At 38.6% G+C, this 20,927-nt stretch overlaps 1 protein-coding gene across 3 annotated transcripts in view; it reads left to right on the top strand.

The window, feature by feature from the left end:
- Positions 1–20,927, top strand: part of THEMIS (thymocyte selection associated) — a 176,223-nt gene that overhangs the window by 71,679 nt on the left and 83,617 nt on the right. For 2 of the 3 annotated variants that reach the window (XM_084777735.1, XM_084777737.1), the window contains exons 3-4: positions 84–542; positions 12,397–13,448. In XM_084777735.1, coding sequence (XP_084633861.1) covers positions 84–542; positions 12,397–13,448 — 1,511 coding nt within the window. The remainder of the gene's footprint in view (positions 1–83; positions 543–12,396; positions 13,449–20,927) is intronic. The other variant, XM_084777736.1, reaches the window with a different exon arrangement.

Raw genomic sequence — 20,927 nt, 5'->3', positions numbered from 1 at the left:
CTCGTCTTATGGATTTGTTGTTGTGATTTTTCTTATGAGAACTTTCACTGTAATAACTCTTATGCACACAATTCTGTCCTTAGGTCTATTTAAGGTCATGGCTGATAAAACTCCGTACCTTACAATGGAAGAAATCACAAGAACCGTTCCTATTGGACCCAGCAGACTAGGACATCCTTGCTTTTATCACCTGAAGGATATAAAACTAGAGAATCTCACAATCAAGCAGGGTGAGCCAATCCGGCTCACCTCAGTTGAGGAGATTGATGGAGAAATAGTGGTGAATTGCGGTGTGGTAAGGAGTCATCAGAGTCACTCATTTACTTTGCCATTGTCACAAGAGGGAGAATTTTATGAGTGTGAGGATGAGCATATTTATACCCTAAAAGAAATTGTCGAATGGAAGATTCCCAAGAACAGAACACGGACTGTGAAGCTTACAGATTTCTCAAGTAAGTGGGACTCAACAATTCCATTTCCTGAAGACTTTTATGGTACCTTGACTCTCAAGCCCGTGTACGAAATTCAAGGTGTGCTGAAATGTAAGTATCCACTGAGGGTGACACCCTGTGTGAGTGAGCATGGCGGGGTTAATAGAAAAAGTTTAGAATCTAAAGAATGGATTCTGTCCTTGTCATTCATTGAGTTTCTTAGACTTAAAATTTTTCACCTGAATGTAAGAAAATAACAGACAGCTCCATCTTAAGGAGCAAATTAAGGGATGAGTATGCAGGTATAATATAAACTGTTTAATGCTATAACTATGAGATTTGGGTAGACTAAATACTAGGGGTTTGTGTTACTGGTTATTAAAAGTTGATTTTTAGAATAAACATCAGGAAGTGGTTTTCCTGGTTTTTTTTTTTTCACAGTGTCCTTTATTCCTGTTTCATAACAACTTTTTCTTCCCAAATCTTAGCCACTTAAGACTGGTCACAACGTATTTTAACATAGATTGTCTGAATTAAGGGGGATTATATGTTAAATTAATTTTCACACTAGTGTATGTCAATATACAATTTTGATTGCTATTTTTATATTTTAAAATGTGTGCAGAGAGCATTGCTATTCCAAATGTATTAATACCTTAAGAATTTCAAACTTATGGTACACAAATGGGGCAATTAGTGTGTTAAAGAATTTTGAAGCAGTTTCTAGCCAAGCCTGATAGCATGCCCAATAATAGCATGCTTCTGTGAGGTGGAGGCAGGACGTTGGCAAGTTTAGGCTTGCCTGTGTGACGCAGAGAGTTCGAGGCCAGCCTGGACAGCCTAGCAAGACTCTGACTCAAAATAAAATAACAAAAGGGAGCAGAGAAACCATCCGAGGAGCAGGACAGTTGCTTAGCACAAGTGAGGCCCAGGTTTCAGTCAGTGCATTCTTGAATGGGAGCTTTGGGTGAGCTGTGTTTGCCCTCTTGGAGCTGCTTTGAAAGTGGAATAAGGTAATGCTAAAGAACGTAAGACCATTAAGTGGTACACCAAAATATTTTGTCAAAAGCCTCCTTCTTAACTGTCTCAACCTTGATTTTTCTCTGTCTTCGTTGTGCTTACACTTAGAAAAAAGAAAGCAAGTGAGTCTTTTGGAAGGTTTTAGAAGTGTGTGTTCAATTCTATCAGGCTACAAATTTTAATTAAAAATTGATGAGTTGATTTTGAACTAAAGGTACAGAAACAGTTTTCATGGTTTGACTTTATCAGCTATTGAGACCACAGCAAGTTTTAGAACTCACAGTAGTGTTCTGTTATCTTCCCCCCTCCCAGGCGTGCAACAGAGATAGACCACTGAGTTTTTCTTCACTGTTCATGAATATCAGATAGTGTTTTCTTATTTTTCAAATGATCTAATTTTCTGTAATTACATTGTTCAACCTACATGCTCACAAATGAGAAAAAAACTCAGAACCTAAACATGTGGACAGAAAGGTTAGAAATTTTAGTGAATTTGGATTAGGAATCAAGTATTGATAGATGAATAAAATGTAGTCACACCATTCAAGGACAAAATCTAAGACCTACCTCAATTGCAACTTTTGGTTCAGTGGGTAAGCAAATGAGTGGAAACTTTCAGTTATTTAATTTTAAAAAATATTTTCAACTTTTATAAAAATAAAAAAAAGATAATGATGATGATGATGATGATGAAAGATATGACAAAGTTACACGCAAACCTTATGGCTTCGACTGTTCTCAAATTTCCCCTACACTCTCCTACTTTGATGTAACTCTTTTTGTAGTATCTTCTGTCCTGCTTTCTGGCATTCGCCTTCCTGTGGTTTCTGAGTCATGGATCACTTTAGATAGCAACACCTCACTTTCTCAGTGGCCATCAGGATGTGGTTCCTCTTCTAGTCTTATTTCCCATTTCCAGTCTCTCAGAGCATAGTATCATGTCTCAATGCCAGTTAATACGTTTGTGGCCAGGAAAAAGAAAAGAAAAGAAACCCACTCGATGCATTTCCCCAGAGTGAAGCTATCAGTAGATTTCTCTCCGGTGCAACGTTCCCCTCAGGGCAATCCTTCTGATGTCTCCCATCCTTGATTTCCAGCCTTAGTCTCGTGCCATATAGACCTTATTCTGTACAGGCTTCCATGACAATCGGTCCTGATGGTGCTTCTGTGTTCAATAGGTAGTTCCATAATCAGTAGGGACTTATAATAAATAGGGATTTTCCTCTTTCTGCATTTTCTTCCAGTTCTGATGAAGCCCATCCTCCACATACTTTCTAAGACAAGCCAAGAAACTTGTTTGAAAACCCCTCATCCCCCACACCTACACATGTAATGGATGGTTTAGCCACCACACAATTCTAGGTGGACAATGATCTCTTGAAGTCTCTGCCCCTCCCTCTTTTGTGATCGCCTTTGAGAGACTGTGACATCCTGTGGTCTCGCCTGTGGGCTGCGGCGGGTCTGCTCTTTTACAGTGATGACAATTTTGTGTCTGGAAATTTAGGTGTTTCTTTTTTGAAAAGACTTTTTTGTTAACTACTCCTCATTAATATTTTGTGTTCTGTCTTTCTTTAACTTCCAATTTCATATTGAAACCTCAACCCCCCAAGCTAAGATTTTTCTGTTTTCCCTCCTTGATTTGGAGGGAAAATCTTCCTTAACTATAGTTCCACCATCAGTGATAATTTTAAATTTTGGCTTTTGTATTTTTAATTTCCAAGAATTATAATGTTTATAACTTTATACATATTACCTTACTTTAGCTTTAATGATGCAGTATTTTATTCCAGAGAAATTTTTAATATTTTCTCATAGTTTTAATGCTATTACCTGCATTTTTTATCTTTCATTTGGTTTCCTAAATTTGGTCTATCCTTTTGGTTGGGGTGTTGATGAAGTCTAGGCTTCTCCCTGTCGCTGGCTCACTGGGCATTGCCTGCTCCAGTTCTTCCATGTTTCCTCTGGAATTTACCTAGTTTTGCTGAGATAGCAACTTGCTGTCCTCAAGAGGGGAGGGGAATGGGGGGTGGGGTTACGAAGCTATTAAATTTAAGTAACATGTAGTGGTCCCTCTGGTCCCTCTGCGGTCCTGTCACGTTTCCTGTTGCAGAGGTTGAGGGGGGTGGGCGGCGAGGTGGTGGTTCTCATCATCCCTAAAATATATAGAGACCTGAGTTTAGTATTCAGACATTCCAATAAACTTCTTCTCTTTGACCCCTCCCTTCGTTTTCACATGTAAACAGCTGGGTGTCTCTAATTCCTAAGCACGTGGGGACTCCGGTGGGACAAGAGAGGCTTGCTTGCTTTTATCCACGTCTACGCTCTCAGGCACTCGCTCATGCCTCGTCCTAGTCTAGCACACCAGTTCACTTTGTCACCGCCGATTTGTCTTCCTTCGCATTTCACGTTGCCGATGTCAATTTGCTGACTGTAACTCTTTGTTTTGCCTCCTCTCTCTCTCTGTCTCTCTCTGTCTCTCTCTGTCTCTCTCTGTCTCTCTGTCTCTCTCTCTCTCTCTCTCTCTCTCTCTCTCTCTCTCTGTCTCTCTCTCTCTCTTTCACTGTCTCTCTCACATCCTTGTGGTAAATTTGAAGGATAAGAGGATAACAAAGATACATTCTATGCATAATTCTCTCTGCTCACTCAACTTAGTCCTACTCCAGGATTTTGGCTGGACCCACTGTAAATTCTGAAACAACTGCACGATATTTTTGTAAATGTTAATTTATTATATAAATACAACAGTACTTTAGTAAAATGCTTTTTAGTGCTGTAAAGAAATACCACAGTCAATTTCTAAGGTATTTACATTTATATTAAGGCTTAAGATACAATAAATGTTCATTATATACTCAACAAATGGAATACAAGATAAGAGTGAGTGAATAAGAAATAAAATATTATTTATGAACAACTACTTAAATAACACCATATATTAGAATCTATTTGGGTAACAAGGCCATTTTTTCCTGACTCCCTATGTGAAGATTTGACTTGTTATGGTGACATATTTGTGATTAATAATTTTTGGTTGTGAGCCCGGTCCTTAATGGCTGAACTATCTCTCCAGCCCAGTGATTAATAATTTTTAAAAAGTGGTAATATCATGGCACTGAAGCTCTTATTACTCTTATTACTTAAGTATTACTAAAGGATTATTTGGGCTAGTGGTGATTTTCTCAATGAACCCATGAACATTCTGTGATGATGTGATATCAAATGTGTGGATAGCTGGTTAGCTTCACTTATTTCATTATTGCTAACAGAAATATCAAAAGGCCAGCAGAAGGTAAATTTTTCTTTATGTATATTTGTTTTTATACTACCAAAGACTAAGATTTTTCTATTAACATTCCTTAAAGAAATCTATATACATGTATATATACACATACATATATAATTTTAGTGTGTGTAATATTATATGTTTATTTAAAAGAATTGACTTTTGAAAATATGGAGCTGATAATAAGTCCTAAGCTGTATTCCACTCTAAGCCAAGGTGGAAATGCAGGCATGAGTTAATGCTTATAGTTGAGGCAGAATGTCTTCTTTAGTTCTAAGACTTTCATTGAGCTTAGGTGTTAGTTACACAGACACGGTATCTTCACAGCCAAACTTAGATCATATATGTGATCTTGATTAATCATATATGTGAGTGCTTGATTAATCATATATGTGAGAGTGCTTGATTAAGCAGGCACTCCAGGCCAACCCTGTTTACATGTAAAAATAATGATCATGTGCCAGACACAGTGTACTGCTGAGTTCAGGTTAGGATTATCACAAGTTGAGTCCAGTTAGGCTGAGTAGGGAAACCCTGTCTTAAAAACAAACAACCCATCCTGTAGAAAATATCTTGAAATATGTTTGACATAAAACATATTAATAACGTATTTTCCTCAGCTTTGATAAAATAATCAAACCATGAAAGGTAAAATACTGTTCTAAATAAACATGCAGCAAGAACACATATCTTCATTTTAAATGATTCAATTTCTTAATGAGGGCCATGGGGTATTTTTTTTCAAATTTCAAAGTTTATAACAATTCTATAAAGCATCTTTTATGTTTAAAAATATGGATGCATGTTAAATGGACATAGTGGCCCACACTTCTAATCTGAGTCTTGGGGGGCAGAGGCAGACAGAGCTCTGTGAATCTGAGGCTGGCCTTGTGAGTTCCAAGGTATCCAGAGAGCAACATAGTAAGACCCTGTCTCAAAACAGATAAATAAATGAATAAGTAGATAGATAGAGAAAATAAAATAAAAATAAAAAAGTTAAAAAAAATAAAATGTGAACATGAGAAGTTAAAGTAGACTATCTAGAAAAACCTCCAGAGTATAACCTTTGCTCACATGAAATAAAGTTGAAAAAAAGAATCACAGAAAAATTACCAAGAAAATTTAGGTAAAAATGGTTCAACTAGAAAGCAACTTTTAATGTGAGGGTCTGGAACAGGGCAGAACTTAGAAATCAGTACTAGCTACACACTAACCACTGCTAACCCATAACTGATGCAGTGAAGAGTATCCTCCATCCTAAGGTTGTAACAAAACAATGCGCTGGCTAGCACATGCTGATGGAATTTACAAAAGCGCTTTATGAAAAAACAAATCTGTGGTCTTGAAAGGCAACTGACTAAAAAATTCAACCTTACAGAGGAACATTGCCCGATGAGTAAGCAACCATCACTGTTCCTATTAAATGCCAGCACAGGAGAAATATAAGCGGGGAGAAACCATGCCTATAACTTAGAAGAACTTGGTTCATGTAGAAACTGCCCTCCCTTCATGACCTCAATGAGACAATAGGAGCAAATTTTTGGTGTATTCTACAAGTGAAAATTATGTATCCAAGGAAACATGTATCACCCAACACCAACCAAAATTAAATCTTAATTTTTTGTTTTCTCTTGAAAAGTGAGTTTGAGGGTAGCTCTCAAAACTCAAACTGAAATAAGAGCATCTCTCTGGTGGGCCATGCAGAAAGGTGGGACCCTTTGAATAACGCTTGTTGTGAGAGAGAGAGGGGGGGGAGGGAGGGAGAGAGAGAGAGAGAATATGACTCAGGAGCATAGGGTTGTTTTTGTGTGGGGGGTGTTAGAGAAAATGGAATCAAATTGTTTTTCATAACAACTCCCTTTGGATAACCTGATAACATACCCGGCCAGCATAATTCATATTTACCCAGAAGGAAAATTTGGAAAGTCTAAGCTATGGCTGTCAAATACATATTGCTTCTGCCTCAGTCTAGTTTCAAACTAGAAAATGTGCAACAAATACCTCCAGGACTGCCTCATGTGCTGAGTGCCTGCCGTCTTATCTGTCTGTCATTTTGAAGTCAAAGACAACACTTCAGCAAGTGACATTTTCTAACTCAGCTTACACTCTCTGTACATCGTTTTTTATCAGGGAAGAAGATTCCTTTTCCCAATTGTAAAATAACAATTGAAGGTTAAAAGGATGCATAGCACACATACGTGTACCCCCATACACACAACAAACAACAGGAACTGCATTTTACAAAATGTAATTGGGGTAATCAAAATGATTTATAAATTTATTTAAAATGTGATTCTCCTCCTTGTACTGTAGATGTTTTAAATAAAAGCAGATGATACTGTTTTCTGTGAAAATGGAAGTGCAAGAGAGACTGAGGGGTACTCTTTTGATGTGACAGCACTCACCATAGGAATAGTTGCATCCACTTTTAAAATTTAGGACATTGAGGTTTGTTTGTTTGTTTGTTTGTTTGTTTGTTTGTTTATTGCTCAGCTTTAGTGAGTCTCCTGCCAAGAAAGGAATGTTTTAATTCAGACCAAAGAGCTTCATGACATCTTTTCATGTTATTCGAACATGATATTCCCAGGTAGAGCTTTTTGGTGTGTAGTATTTAGTGTTGCTGTTCCATAAATTTTGGAAGGCATTCTGCTGTTACTTCTAACATTTTTTCTGTTTCCTCCTTTTCTTCTGCCTAGTGCTCCCTTGGCTTGTGTGTTACATCTTTTGTAACTGTTCCACAATTTTTGGCTAGTCTGTTTCATTCTTTTCAACTTTTTTTTTGTTTTATTGACTTATGATCCAACTTCTCAATTCTTTTCTTTGTCAGTATCTAGTATATTGTGTAACCCATAAGTCATTCTTTGTTTCTGTTCCAGTTACTTTCTTTCTAGAATTTTCCTCTCTTTCTCTTACATTACCTGTCCCGTTTTCTTCAGTCTCTCTTTGCATATTGATCATTCATTAAATACTTAATTGGTCTAATATTTCCAAAATCTCTTCGATATTTGATTTTGGTTTGTTCCTTGATTGTTATTGGTTTGTTGCCAATCAGAGTTTTATGTAGCCCAGGCTAGCTTGAAGATAACCATGAATTCTTGACTTTTTTGCTTCTATCTCCTAAGTGTTGGGATCACAGGCATGCATTCAACTTAAATTTGGTTTGACACTTGCCTTGTTTTATTGGCTTTACCTTTTGTCTTTTACAACGTATCTTATAGCTAATTTACCATGGGAAGCCAGATAAGATGTTCCAAGTGAAAGAAACAAAGTCAAATATTGAACAGTGTGCAGGGGTGGGGGGTCTAATGTTTCCATGGCTAGGGAGAAGGTGTTTTGTTACAGTGCATGCTATAGCTGTGTCAAAGGGGAAAATTTCCTATAGTGTCCAGATTGCATTCCCATAAAGACTTCTTTGTAGCTAGCATTCTAAATGTCATTCTTTCATTCAGAATCCTGTTAATGTATAGGAATAGTCACATTTTTTGTGGGTGGTGTACTACATTATCTTAGAATTAGGGTTCAGTCATTTGGTGAGCCTTCATGTTGGAAAATGATTTTCTCAGCATTTCCCCCTCTCTTACAGGGGTGACAAACTGCCTATCCTGAGCTGGAGTTGGGAATTCCCCCTCCCCTGTGTGGAAAGAGAAGAGGTTGTTGGGCATTTCCTTTTTCCCATGTATAACCTAATGTAAAGTTGATTTGGGCTGGGTAATTCCATTCTCCCAGTTGGTTAGGCTTTGGTAAAACCCAATCTGCTGGGTGGGATCTGATGAATTCATTGTCCCAAGACCAGTCCTTTAAAGAGAGCAGAGGCTCTGGTAACTAGGTGCTCAAGGGGGTTTTCCTCTAGTCTTCACCTAGAGAACTGGGGCATGCTTTCTGGAAGAGGCTCAGGAAAGAGTAGGAGGTCCTGCAAAGCACACCGTTAAGGGTTAGTCGCCAGTTCACACTTACATTCCAGAAACTAAGCAATACCCCCTTACATTATTACCAGCATCTGGCCTCCAGCAAGGCTCCATGTGTATCCCCTACAGTTTAGTTTCAGGTGTCATATTTTCCCATGACCACCATTTTCCCATGGAGGTAAAGCTTATTGCTGAGACTGCTTCCCAGAGTGTGTAAGCATATGCAACGTGGATTTGTTTAGTGAGTTTTTTTTTCACTGAAGAATAAAATTTTGAGCATAAAAGATTTCACTTTGCTGATATTTTTAAGACTCTTATATCCTTATTACTTTATAGACATTTGACAAATACTCATTTCATACAGAAGATCATTGAACGAGAGGAATTCTAACGTGAAGAGGTTTCTCTTAAATGAAGTCTACATGTTTTGACAGTCAAACTATTCTTACTTAATTAAATTTTAAATGGAAGTATACTTTACTTAATTGGCACTTTTAGTGTTCACTCAAAGGACAATGGGATGACAAATGCTTTTCTCTCATTTGATTCTTTATCTACTATGACCGAGACATCATTCTAGACTGGGATGTATTGATGGGCAAAACAATAAAAGGCATCTGATCTTGATGAATATGTTCTAATTAGAGGAAACAAAAACCAGAAAATTTTCATAATGAGTATGTTGATATGTTCAAATCCAAGGCAATAAATAATAGAAAATGGTTATAATGAGCATGCTCATCCTGTAAAGGGATTAGAAGTAAAGGAAGACATGGAAAGTGTAGATACCAAGAAAGACACAAGCCAGGCAAGGGTTACAATTTTAAGCAGAATATTTAGAGGAGATTCCATTGAGGAGGCAACATTTGAGTAATATTGAAAAAAAAGAGAGGTCAGTCATGAAAACATCTAGTCAGAGAACCTACAGTGGGCATGCAGAGAAAAAAAAAAGACTGACAACAAGCACTCAGAGGGAGAGGGCAATGAGTTAGAGTGAGGTAATATAGCAGACAAGATCAAAGTAGTACCAAGGACCGGGTAAAGACTTGGATGTGTTTGATATTGCGGTTCTATGAACAGATGGTAGATATAATTGATGTAGCACTCAAAAAGAATCCTTGGATACTCTTTTGAGATCTGACTTTAGGGAGACTCATTAGGAAAGCTTTCAACCAACCACGTAAAAAAATAAAGTGGCATGGGTAAGAATTGTCTTGTTTGGGGTTGGGTCCTCAAGGAGTAGAATAAGAGGAAAGCGAAGATGTCTCTGGGATTGGAACAGTGAAGAAAGATAAAGGGGATGGAGAGAGCACTGGGCAGTATTCACTTTGTGGGGAAGGGTAGACACCTACTATGTGTGCAAATAGAGGTCTTAATTAGATACATGGAATCTGGGAGCATTATTTGGCCAGAATTGTAATGTACAGATGCTATTTATATTAAGGTTATAGACAGAGCTGTAGGTGCAGGATGTACACAGAATAGCACCCAAAGCCCTCTGAAAAGCATGTATATGCGAGCAGTGGGTGGTATGGGAAGAAAAGAAACAAGAAATACGAGCACAAAAAAGAAATAGGAAAATAGATCAAAGAGGAAGGAAGCAGATCTACGTTGTCAAATGCTGCTGATATGTAAAACGAGACAGACTTGCATTGCTTCAGTAGAGTTAGAAATCGAAGTACCAACCCACGGGGACTTTTTAGCATACCCATGGACTAGGGCATCTTGCAACCCTCATAAGAGAAGCTTCTTTTTGCAGTAGGATGAGACTAACACAGAGACCAGGAACTGGTCTAAGTATAGAGAGTGAACACGTGTAGTGCTCAGCCCTAAGTGGGAGGCCTATAACACACATACCCTTCCCTCTCAGACCTCAGGGATCCTTGGTGAAGAGTGTGCAGGAAGACTGTAAGACTCAGAGGTAGCAGGTGGTCACAAGGAAATGGTGCATTCTGCACACAATTGGCAGCTGTAATATGAACCCCCAGCATTTTGAGAGCATGTGTGTGATCCATGCAAACTCAACCCAGTCCAAATCACAACATAGAGATGAAAAAGGGGCATGGAGTCCCACTCCTGGCTGGGGGCTATTGGTAACTGATAGCTTCTCCAAAAGAGAAATTCAGTTTTCTTTTTGAGTTTTGGCTTCTTGTAGCTGTATTATGCTCTACTGAATGACCGTATACCTAAGTATATATAGGCAGCACTAATTGGGCTTGGTGAGCTCTAGAAGAAATATGGGAGGGGGAGTGAACATGATCAAAAAATGATGTATGAAAATCTTGAACTAACAAAAAAATAAGAAAAGAAATAAATACTAAAGGTGGGTCAATAATTGGACACAGAAAATTTGAATACAGGGGTTGGGCAGCTTAGCCTATGATTTTTCCAGAGACCATGAAATTCTCCAAAAATAATAGAGTTATGCCCACTGCACGTGTATGGAACAATATGGGTAGGGTGTGGTTTGTGTTATGGCCCTCATATTCTAATGAGATAATTCAGATGTTTCCCGCAAATCTCAAGTGACATCTAGTACACCAACTCTAGCTGTTGCTGAATTTAAAGAATAGTAGGAAACTAGGATGTCCGTCAACGGCTTGTTCTAGAATTCTGAGAACTGACCAATTTTATTTAATTAACAAGATTTTAGTTTCTAAAATTGCCTGAGATTCAAGGAGGCCCATGACACATATTCCTAATTTAAGGAATAAGCTTTATAAAATGAACTGTAAAATAAGTAAATTTGGGAAGTATTTTTTCTTAGAGCTTTTCTGTTATCTCTTACTTGAAATGAGCCTACAAATGTTTACAGAACTCCATTGTAGAGGTCATAATTTGTTTTATTTTTCTTCTAAATAAAACAATAATATTTTATGTTATGTCTTTAGAAACTGTTATACAAATATATGTGACATGGTACAAATTATATAGGATATATTTTCAGGTGCTGAATAAGTTATTAATAATATGTAAAATTATAACATATAATGTTGTAGAATAAAAATCTTTTCTAAGCATTCAAGTTTTTAATTTTCAAGATTATGGGAAAATGTTAGGTATGGGGTCACATGCCTATGATCTCAGTACTCAGAAGAAAGAGATAAAATACAGCACTAGTGGGAAAAAGTTAACTTTGACATTTTAAAAATGTCTGTCTCTTATGCCATACTTAAAGTACCATACATCTTGTGGTGGTCTGTTGTTGTTGTTGTTGTTGTTGTTTTGGGTTTGTCCTATAGTATAAGATTTGGTTAAGGGTTGTCTTGGTACTTTATACATGAACTTTGTAGAAATTACCAAACTGGTTTCCATAATAATTTTCCACATAACTCCTGGATTTCATAAACATGAATTAGAATCAAATAATGGTAGTACTTTCACATATCTATTTATATGTATATTTGTATGTATGTATGATACATGTCCTAAATATATGCATAAGTATAAGAATGAGTGGCATTTGCGTCTGGAGAGTGACTTCCGCTTGTAGTAGTAAGGAGGAAGTGATTTGTGGTAAAACTTATAGAGATGGAAGGGATTGGATAACATCTATTTATGTTGAACATGTTCATATAGGTATCATTATTTACATCATAAAATTTCAAAATTGGAAAGCATGCATAAGGAAAACTATATCATGATTATTTGAGTGCTTTTTCCCCTCTTATGTGAAATTTATCTATGGTATCAATAGGCCATCTCACTCAAAGAACGTTGAACAAAATGTCAGTTGTCTTCTCTTTTTTATTTTCAGTTCAAAAGGACATAGTCCGGATTCTCCCCAGCTTAGACGTTGAAGTTAAAGATATTACTGACTCTTATGATGCTAACTGGTTTCTCCAGTTGCTGTCTACCGAAGATCTTTTTGAAATGACCAGCAAAGAGTTTCCTATAGTAGCTGAAGTCATCGAAGTGTCTCAAGGGAACCAAATGTCCCAAAGTATTTTGCAGCCTGGCAAAACCATTGTCATCCACAAAAAGTATCAAGCTATGAGGATCCTAGCTTCAGAAATTCGAAGCAATTTCCCTAAAAAACATTTCTTGATCCCTACTAGTTATAAAGGCAAGTTCAAAAGGAGACCCCGGGAGTTCCCCACAGCATATGACCTACAGATATCTAAGAGCCAGAAGGAAACTCTCCATGTGGTGGCCACCAAAGCCTTCCATACACTTCACAAGGAACTGTCCTCTGTGTCTGCTGGGGACCAGTTTCTCGTGGTTCATTCAGAGAGCACAGATGTTGTCTTTGAGGGAACAAGAGAAGTAAGTGTTCTGACCTGCGAAAAAGTCCTCAGTAAGTCCAAAGAAGTGGCCCGGCTTCCTCTGTACATGGAAGGAGGTTTTGTAGAAGTGATTCATGATAAGAAACAGTATCAGATTTCTGAGCTCTGCAGCCAGTTCAGCTGGCCCTTCAATGTGAAGGTGTCTGTGAGAGATCTTTCCATTAAAGATGACATTTTGGCAGCTACCCCAGGACTGCAGCTGGAGGAGGATATCACAGACTCTTACCTAGTTGTCAGTGACTTTGCCAACCCTGGGGAATGTTGGGAAATTCCTATGAGCCGCTTGAATATGACTGTTCAGTTAGTTAGTAATGGCGGTCTGTCTAGGGATAGAGGACCACTTCGAGTTAGGAGTCTGGTAGAAGAGATTACAGAGGAGCAATATTACATGATAAGAAGGTATGAAAGCTCTCTCGTGCAACCCCCACCTCGCCCTCCCAAACATCCCTCGGCGGAGGAAATGAAGTTAACCTTGCTCAGCTTAGCAGAAGAAAGAACAGTAGATCTTCCCAAGTCTCCCAAGGTAAGACTATGACTGCACAGATTTTCTTCTTCTTGATAAGTTTTGAGCTGTTTCTGAGATTGCCTTTTGCTTGCTTTCCTTTCTTTCATACCAATTCAAATCAAGCCTGCCTGATGCATGCTAGATGAATGAACACTGACTGGCACAGCAGAAGCTATTGCAGCATTTTGTACTTTGATGCTTTCGCAGTAGATGTGGCACAAAAATTTATGTTGGGTTAGAAATAGAAGGGGTGACATTTGGATATGACTGTGCAGATTGCTATTCCAATGGGCTTTGGCGGTTATATATGTTTAATAAGAAGCCTCAGAAGAAAATATCATTTATTTTGGGAATCTGGTTCATTTTTCTTAGGTAAAATTATCTTAGTACTTCGCCCAGGAAGTGAGCATACCATAAACTCCCATCTTTTGGGGGTGGGGGGGGGGAGTTTCCTGGTAGCATGCATCTCTAACACGTGTCTCCATTTCGTTTTATGGACAGAGAGATGTAAAAATATCTTGGCAGAACTGTGTGTGAGAGTGAGAGCATCTGTCCACATAATGCCTCTTAGAAATGTAATCTTTAACAGTTCTATTGAAAAATCAAATCAGTAAGCCTACAGGCACCAGGGGATGTCTATGGAGTTCACAGACCCACAGCCACTCAAGACGTTGGCCATCATTTCCACTTAAAGCCATTGATTCTTGAACATTGCCTGCTGGCTACCCGAGCCAAGCTTGCCCTCACTGAGAACATGATAACATGCATGGTGTGTGTGTGTGTGTGTGTGTGTGTGTGTGTGTGTGTGTGTGTGTGTGTTTCTATGGTATGTGGTGGAAGGGTGTGTTCTGTCCCAGCAAGCATAAGGAATATGAAGGAATTAGTAAAAGAGATACTTTCTGTTTACTCCTCATGTTCAGGAAAGTTAGTAACACTGGGTGTTAAGACTCTCATGTGGATGTTGATATGTTTCCATTGTATTTATAAGGGTCATTCAATCATTTTCTGGAAAAAACATAAAACCAGAAAAATTTCATTTCTGAAAAAATAATTTTAAAAAATGACAAAGCAAAAACAGGCCCAAAAAATAGTATTAAATAGCCAACAGGAAGGATTTCTTTGATTCTTGCACTGAACATATTTTTTCCACCCTGATTTGAATGATACTGTCACTGGTGGTTAGAGCATAGCTCCAGTGTCCCAAGGTTCTTGACATCTTATTTCAAGAATGAATCAAAAACTCACACATATTTGCAGAAGTAGCAAGGAAACTTTATTGGAATCAAAACCATAGACTAGATTTTAAAATATACCATTAGAGGTGATAGTGGGCCACATGAGTGGAAATAGTCAAGGGCTCCATTTATCTTTTGAGGTTTTCATTTATGGGGCCCAAAGGTTGTCTATTTGGCATATTTGTGAAGGGGCACACATTCAATTTATGGAATGTGCCATTTTATCAGCCTCTGGGCATGTCTGTGCTTGCTATGGGCATCATTTTGGTGGTTGTCCATTTTGATTGACAGGCTTACATAGGCTTTGCTCATAGTGCACATTCCTTCAGAATGCATCTGAACTTAATTATATACAGGCATATGAGGGTGACTAGGAAATTGCTAGCAGATTACTAGATATACTGTTCAGAGAGGGATGAGTGTATACGTAGTATGTGTGAGGTAAAGGGCTCAGGCTGCCAAGTTCCTGGTGTGTGTGAGGGGCGTGTGCATAACCCAAGCCAAGTAGAGTTCCAAGTGACTAACCCATTCACTATTCTTGCCTGCTTCAAGGTGAGAAATTGATGTTTTCCTTTTTTATTTCTGGGCAGAATAATAGCACGGGCCCAAATATCTGTACACCCTACTTTCCAGAGCCTACAACATGGCAAAAAGGCTTTTTACACACTTTTAAAATCCAGGACCTCGTAATGAGATTATCCTGAAATATCTATATAGGTCTAACATAATCGCCAAAATCTTTACAAGTAACTTTTCCAGTGGAGATGAACATTACATGGAGATGTGGTTGAAGAAGAATGCCAAAAGAAACAATGTACCTGCTTTCACAGACAGAACAGAGCCATGTAGACTAATGTTAATTCAGAACTTTACTATTCTGGCAAGAAATCACATCCAAAGATCTTCTAGGTCTCTGGGATCCAGCTGGAATACAAACAAACCTTTATTCCAGGAGACAGAGGCAAATAGATCTGAGCTCAAGTATTAAATAAAAAAAAAAAGGTTAGGTGTGGTGGTATATGTCTTTAATCCCAAACAAAGACAAAGTTAGTTTGTAGAAGGGAGCACCCATATTTGAAAGTGATGTCTAATTGAGTGGCAGAAAAGAGGATGAATCAGAGAGGATTTGACAGAATAAGATATGCCCAACTCTCAGAAGAGAGAGGAAAGGGAAGTAACTTAGGCAGTTTTACAGAGAGAGGAGGCAGTTTTATCAGAACAGTAATAGAAGGATGGGTTACAGAGAGAGAACTCAGGTGAAAATGGAATGAGCCAGAAAGTAGGAAGAAGCCAGAAGATTGGAGCAGATTATTGAGTTAGTTTGGGGATAAGCAGAGAAATTCAAAGGCCAAGAGAGAAGCCAGATTACCTAAATCATCTGGGAGGAGAGTTTGAGCCAGAACAGCTGAGTTGAACCAGCCAGCCCTGAGCTAAGAAAAAAAAAAAAAGTAAAGGTGAGCTTATTAAGCGGTAAATCTCAGAGGTTGAAAACATTCTAGGCCTAGGCTAGATTTTCTGGAGGCTAGAAGCTTCCAGAGGTAGGCCTAGGTTGGCAGAAGGAGGCAGTAAGTCTCCCACAAAACAATTGAGCAAGGAGAATAAAAATTACTTTTATGGAGTCGGGCACAAGGTGAGGATGCTTCTTCAAAGCTAGAAAGCACAAACAGGATCTTTCCTAAGTGGCCCAGAAAGAAACAGCCTACCTGTCAATACATCAATTTAAGTCAGGCAGATATGGGTTGGACTTCTGACTTGCATAACACTAAGATAATACAATAATGTCATTTGAAACAGTAATGTTATAGTAATGTTATAGTAACATTATAGCAAGAAACAAAAGATAAAATATGTCGCAAAATTGAGTAGGGATTAATAAAAGCCTTAAATAGCTTGGTCTCTGTACATGAGCTAGGACTTATTCTGTTGAAAAATGATTTGTCTGTTTGTCTGTGACACATTTATGCTGTATAACCCACGCTAGCCTCAATCGCATGCTCTTCTTGCCTTATTCTCCTATATAGACACCAATGATACAATGATACAAAAACCCACCTTTAATACCAATAATCCACCTTTCCCTCCCCTTCCCTCCCTTCCCCTCCCCTTCCCTCCCCTCCCTCCCCTTCCTTTCCTTCCCTTTTCTATCTCTTCTCCAGCCCCTTCCCTTCTTTGCTCCCTCCCTTTCCCTTCTTCCTTCCTTTTTCTTTCTTACTCTGTCATTGTTAGCTTTGGTTGTCATGTTGACATACCTGGAAAGAAAGACTCTCAGCTGATTGAATGCTTCCATCTGATTGGCGTGTGGGCATGTCTGTGGGTGATATTCTCTTAATTGCTAACTGATATAGAAAAATCCAGCCTACTGTGGGCAGTGCCATTTCTAGGTAGGTCATTCAGTGCTGTGTAAGGAAGGTAGTTCAACAGGGGAAGGGAAGTAAGCCAGTACACAACATTTCTCCATGGTCTCTGCTTTTGTTTCTGTCTCTTGGCTCCTTTCTTGAGATCCTGCTTTCATTTGTCTTAATGCTGGACTATGGCTTGTAGGTCAAATAATACCTCCAAGTTGCTTTTGATCAGTGTTTAGCACAGTAACAGAGAGACAAACCAGAATACCTCTTTATCTTTTCCTTTATTTTCTAACCTTTAAAGTGAGTTTTGTCATGTCACATGCCCATGGAGAACCTGAGGGCTCAGCTAAGCTTTAGGATCAGGGGGAGCTGGGATCTCAAGAGTAACCAGAGCAATATTAAATTCTTGTTCTATGTTGGTGTTTACTATCTTCTGCTAGTTTTGTTCATGCTTATCACAGGACTTCTGAGTTTTCCTGCATCACACGTTTCAGTTTCAACACTAGAAAGAATGCTCTCTCATTATAAGACTGAATTCAGAAAGAGAAAAGACCTAGATTGCACTATATACCTTCGTCCTGACTCAATTGGCTTATCAGTTGCCTTAACCATAGACAAAATTGATGAATATTTTAGTCTTAAAGCCATAGACTAGATAACTTTACAAGAACAAAAATATATTCCTGGAATTCTGGAGGCTGGGAAATGCAAGATCAAGTTGCTTGTGAGTTTGATCTCCAGTTCCAAGATGGAATCTTGTTCCTACATCCCCCCAAAAGGAGAAATGCCATATCCTTATATGCCAGAAATTCTGAAAAGAGGAAACTCATTCCTCAAGTCGTTTTTAAGAAGTTATTAAGTATTCTTCTGCATGGTTTGGTCTTACAGCCAAACCATTTCAATCGATCCCACCTCCAAATTCTGTTGCATTGATGGGAAGTTGCTAACATGAGCTTTGAAAGAGTTATGAACATTCAAATAAGTCATAGCAGTGAAGACGAATATCAAGTCTGGACATTTCAAAAACTAGAGGCAAAAAAAAATTAGGAGATGTAAAATAGTAGATATCCCCAAAAATCCTATACCAAGAAAACATTCATAAATAAAAGTAGTATAAATTTTTAAAAATACCTCATAAAGATAGAAAGTGACTTAAGTGTTTTATTAGGAGAAACATACAGAACAATTATATATCTTGTACTAAAGTGACTAAATCAATATATGAACATTTCCAGATCTACGTAGTAGTGTTTTTCTTTGTCCAGATCCCACATGGGTTTAGGGTGTTGAGACCCGAGTCCCACTCTGAACATCGATGGCCTGGAGTTTGTGAAGCGCTGTCAAGAAGTTCTAGAACTATTTTTATTTGAGGAACACCAATTGAGTGACAGTTTGAATTTGAAAGACTTGACACTAGGTGGTATTAGTTATAGGATATATTTAAAGAGCCGTTCAAAGCCTAGAGAGATGACACACACACACACACCTGTCATCATAGCACTTGGAAGGTAGAGACAGGAGGATTTGAAGATCTAGGCCAGCCTAGACTGTAGAGGGAAACCCCCTTCTCAAAAATGAAACCAAACCAAACCAAACCAAAAACATGCAACTGATCTGTGGCAAAGAGTGCCAACTCAATTCTTCTAGTATCTCCAACCCTGGATGAGGCTGAAGGATGGACATGCTTGATGTAATGGTGTTGGGACAGACTGTGTACGACAAAAAAGGCCAGAGCAGAAAACAGAGATGGTGGGTGGTGTCAGTGGTTCCTGCTGTGATAAGAAAGAAGATCACAAGGAAGAATTCATGGTTCCTTGTTACAGCTGGTTCCATCACCTCTTGGGGATTAAAACAACACACTATTATTTTCTCTAAAATCTCTTTAAAAGATCACTGATGCTACTATTCACCTGTGTTCAGACATACCAGCCTTCTTGTTTTCAATAATGTTTCCCAGTCATGAAGATGAGAATTTTCTCAGTGGATCATTTATGGAACACAACAGAAGATCTGTGGATTTCCTTGTAATGGGCCCAGAAAGTCTTAGAACAGTTGTTTCTTATTATCCCAATGTCACCCTTCCATATATGTTCTTTATATTCCCTATGGTAACTATGTTAAAGCCTTTCTCTCATGTGTGCTTTTGAAATAACTGGACTTAAGTATGTTTTAATGTTTTACATTAGGGAGCATCCATTTAAACCATCTTCTAAGTCTTGAGGTTTTACCTGGAATATTCCTTTAAATTTGGAGAATAAATTGTGAGGGTTATTCAGAGTTTAAACATTCAGACTCATTTAACTCATTAAAATGCCTTCTTTTATGCACAGAAAAGAGTATTAGCTGTTTCATTATATAGGTTTACTTTTGCTTTCCTAATGCGTCATTAACTTTACCAGATCATTTCTTGCATTACTGAATAACAGGGCAGATGTATAGATAGTTGGAGAGTAAGAATCTAAAACATATTAAGTATTAGGCAAATCCATCTGTGGTTGATATCCATGGTCAGTAAGGCACACTGTGAGTTCATCTGAGATGTTTGGATATTAAGACGATATAGGGGCAGGTCACAAGAACTAGGTGTAATGGAGGAATTGTTTTCCTTGGTTAGATTACCAACAATTTTCTTGGGTTAGCAGTACCTCAGCAAGAGCAAAAACAGTGCAGTAGAAACCTGAAGGCTGTGCCTTAGGTACAGAAAAAAGCATGTGTGTGTGAGTGCGTGTGTGTGTGGGGGGGGGGAACAATGGATATCAAGAAAGGACAAGTACACCAAAGTCAATGTAGTTTTGCCTGGATTTTTATCATTTGCTAGATACACTATTAATAGACAGGTAATAATGTACAGAATCTAAACGCAGCTGGCGAGTTCTAGGGGTTGTGCACAATCCTCTTATGCTAATGGGATAATGTGAAAACTCTCTTTAAATTGCATGCATTTGGAGTTTTAATTAGACAGACACGTGTTAGAAAGTGGCTGAATAAACAAACCCGTGCCTCCACTTGTGTTCTGAAGAGAATGATGCAGGGAGGTGTGCTGCTCAGAAGTTATGGTTTCTGTGCCAGAACTAGTTTTTAGATAGCTTGGAAGAACGTAGGGTTGATGGGGTCTCGCCTGTCACGGATATATATGGCTATAGCTTTTGAGTACCACACAGGAGACATGTAACTCCTATATTCTGATGAAAGGGCCTATAACCAGAGAGAAAAACAAACCTTTGCCTGAAAAATGAGATCTCCCCCATCTTCAGAGACTGTAGCTGGGCCCAGAAACCTTGCATTTCATGAACTCTGTTTGGCCATTTAATGCCCCTGTGTCCACTTGTTCCTGGAATTTCTAGACTTCTGTGGACAAGAACACCCACAGGAGACATTAGGGCAAAGAGTGAGGGAGGCAGCAATGGCCAAGTTCTGTGCAGCAAGCAAAATAGAAATACTGCACCACAGTGAGAGCTGGGGCTGCAAAAGGCAGAAGGAAAAGCCAGGGTTCTGCACAGTGCGGCGTGAGCACATGTGCAGCTAGCTGCTGCTGACCTGTCACTTGTGATCTTGACTGTGACAGAGGCAATGGCTGAAAGGTCTTAAAGAAATCCAGGCTCCTGGGCTACACCAGGCCTTTAGGAGAACGGGGATGAGTGTGACAGACACTCAGATGTAATTGACAGGATGCCACCCCAAACACTGTGATTTGTTTCCTTTTTCATTCACTGGAGATGGTGTAGGCATTAGGTGTGTTAGATGTCAGTCGTAGAAGTCAGCAGTCTACCTTCGCATGGAGAAGATTTTCTTTATAGCAGTTCAGAAAGACCATAGGCAAGGAAGAGGGAAAATGGATACCCTTACAAGCATTGAATCTGGAGAAAAGACCAAGGAAGGGCATTTAGGAGCCTCAGAAAAGATGCAAATTTTAGTCA

The sequence above is a fragment of the Acomys minous genome (genome assembly GCF_964271855.1).
Source record: "Acomys minous genome assembly, chromosome: 3".
Taxonomy (NCBI): domain Eukaryota; kingdom Metazoa; phylum Chordata; class Mammalia; order Rodentia; family Muridae; genus Acomys; species Acomys minous.
Note: the sequence above shows the minus strand (reverse complement) of the source record. Positions and strands in the feature narration are given on the sequence as shown.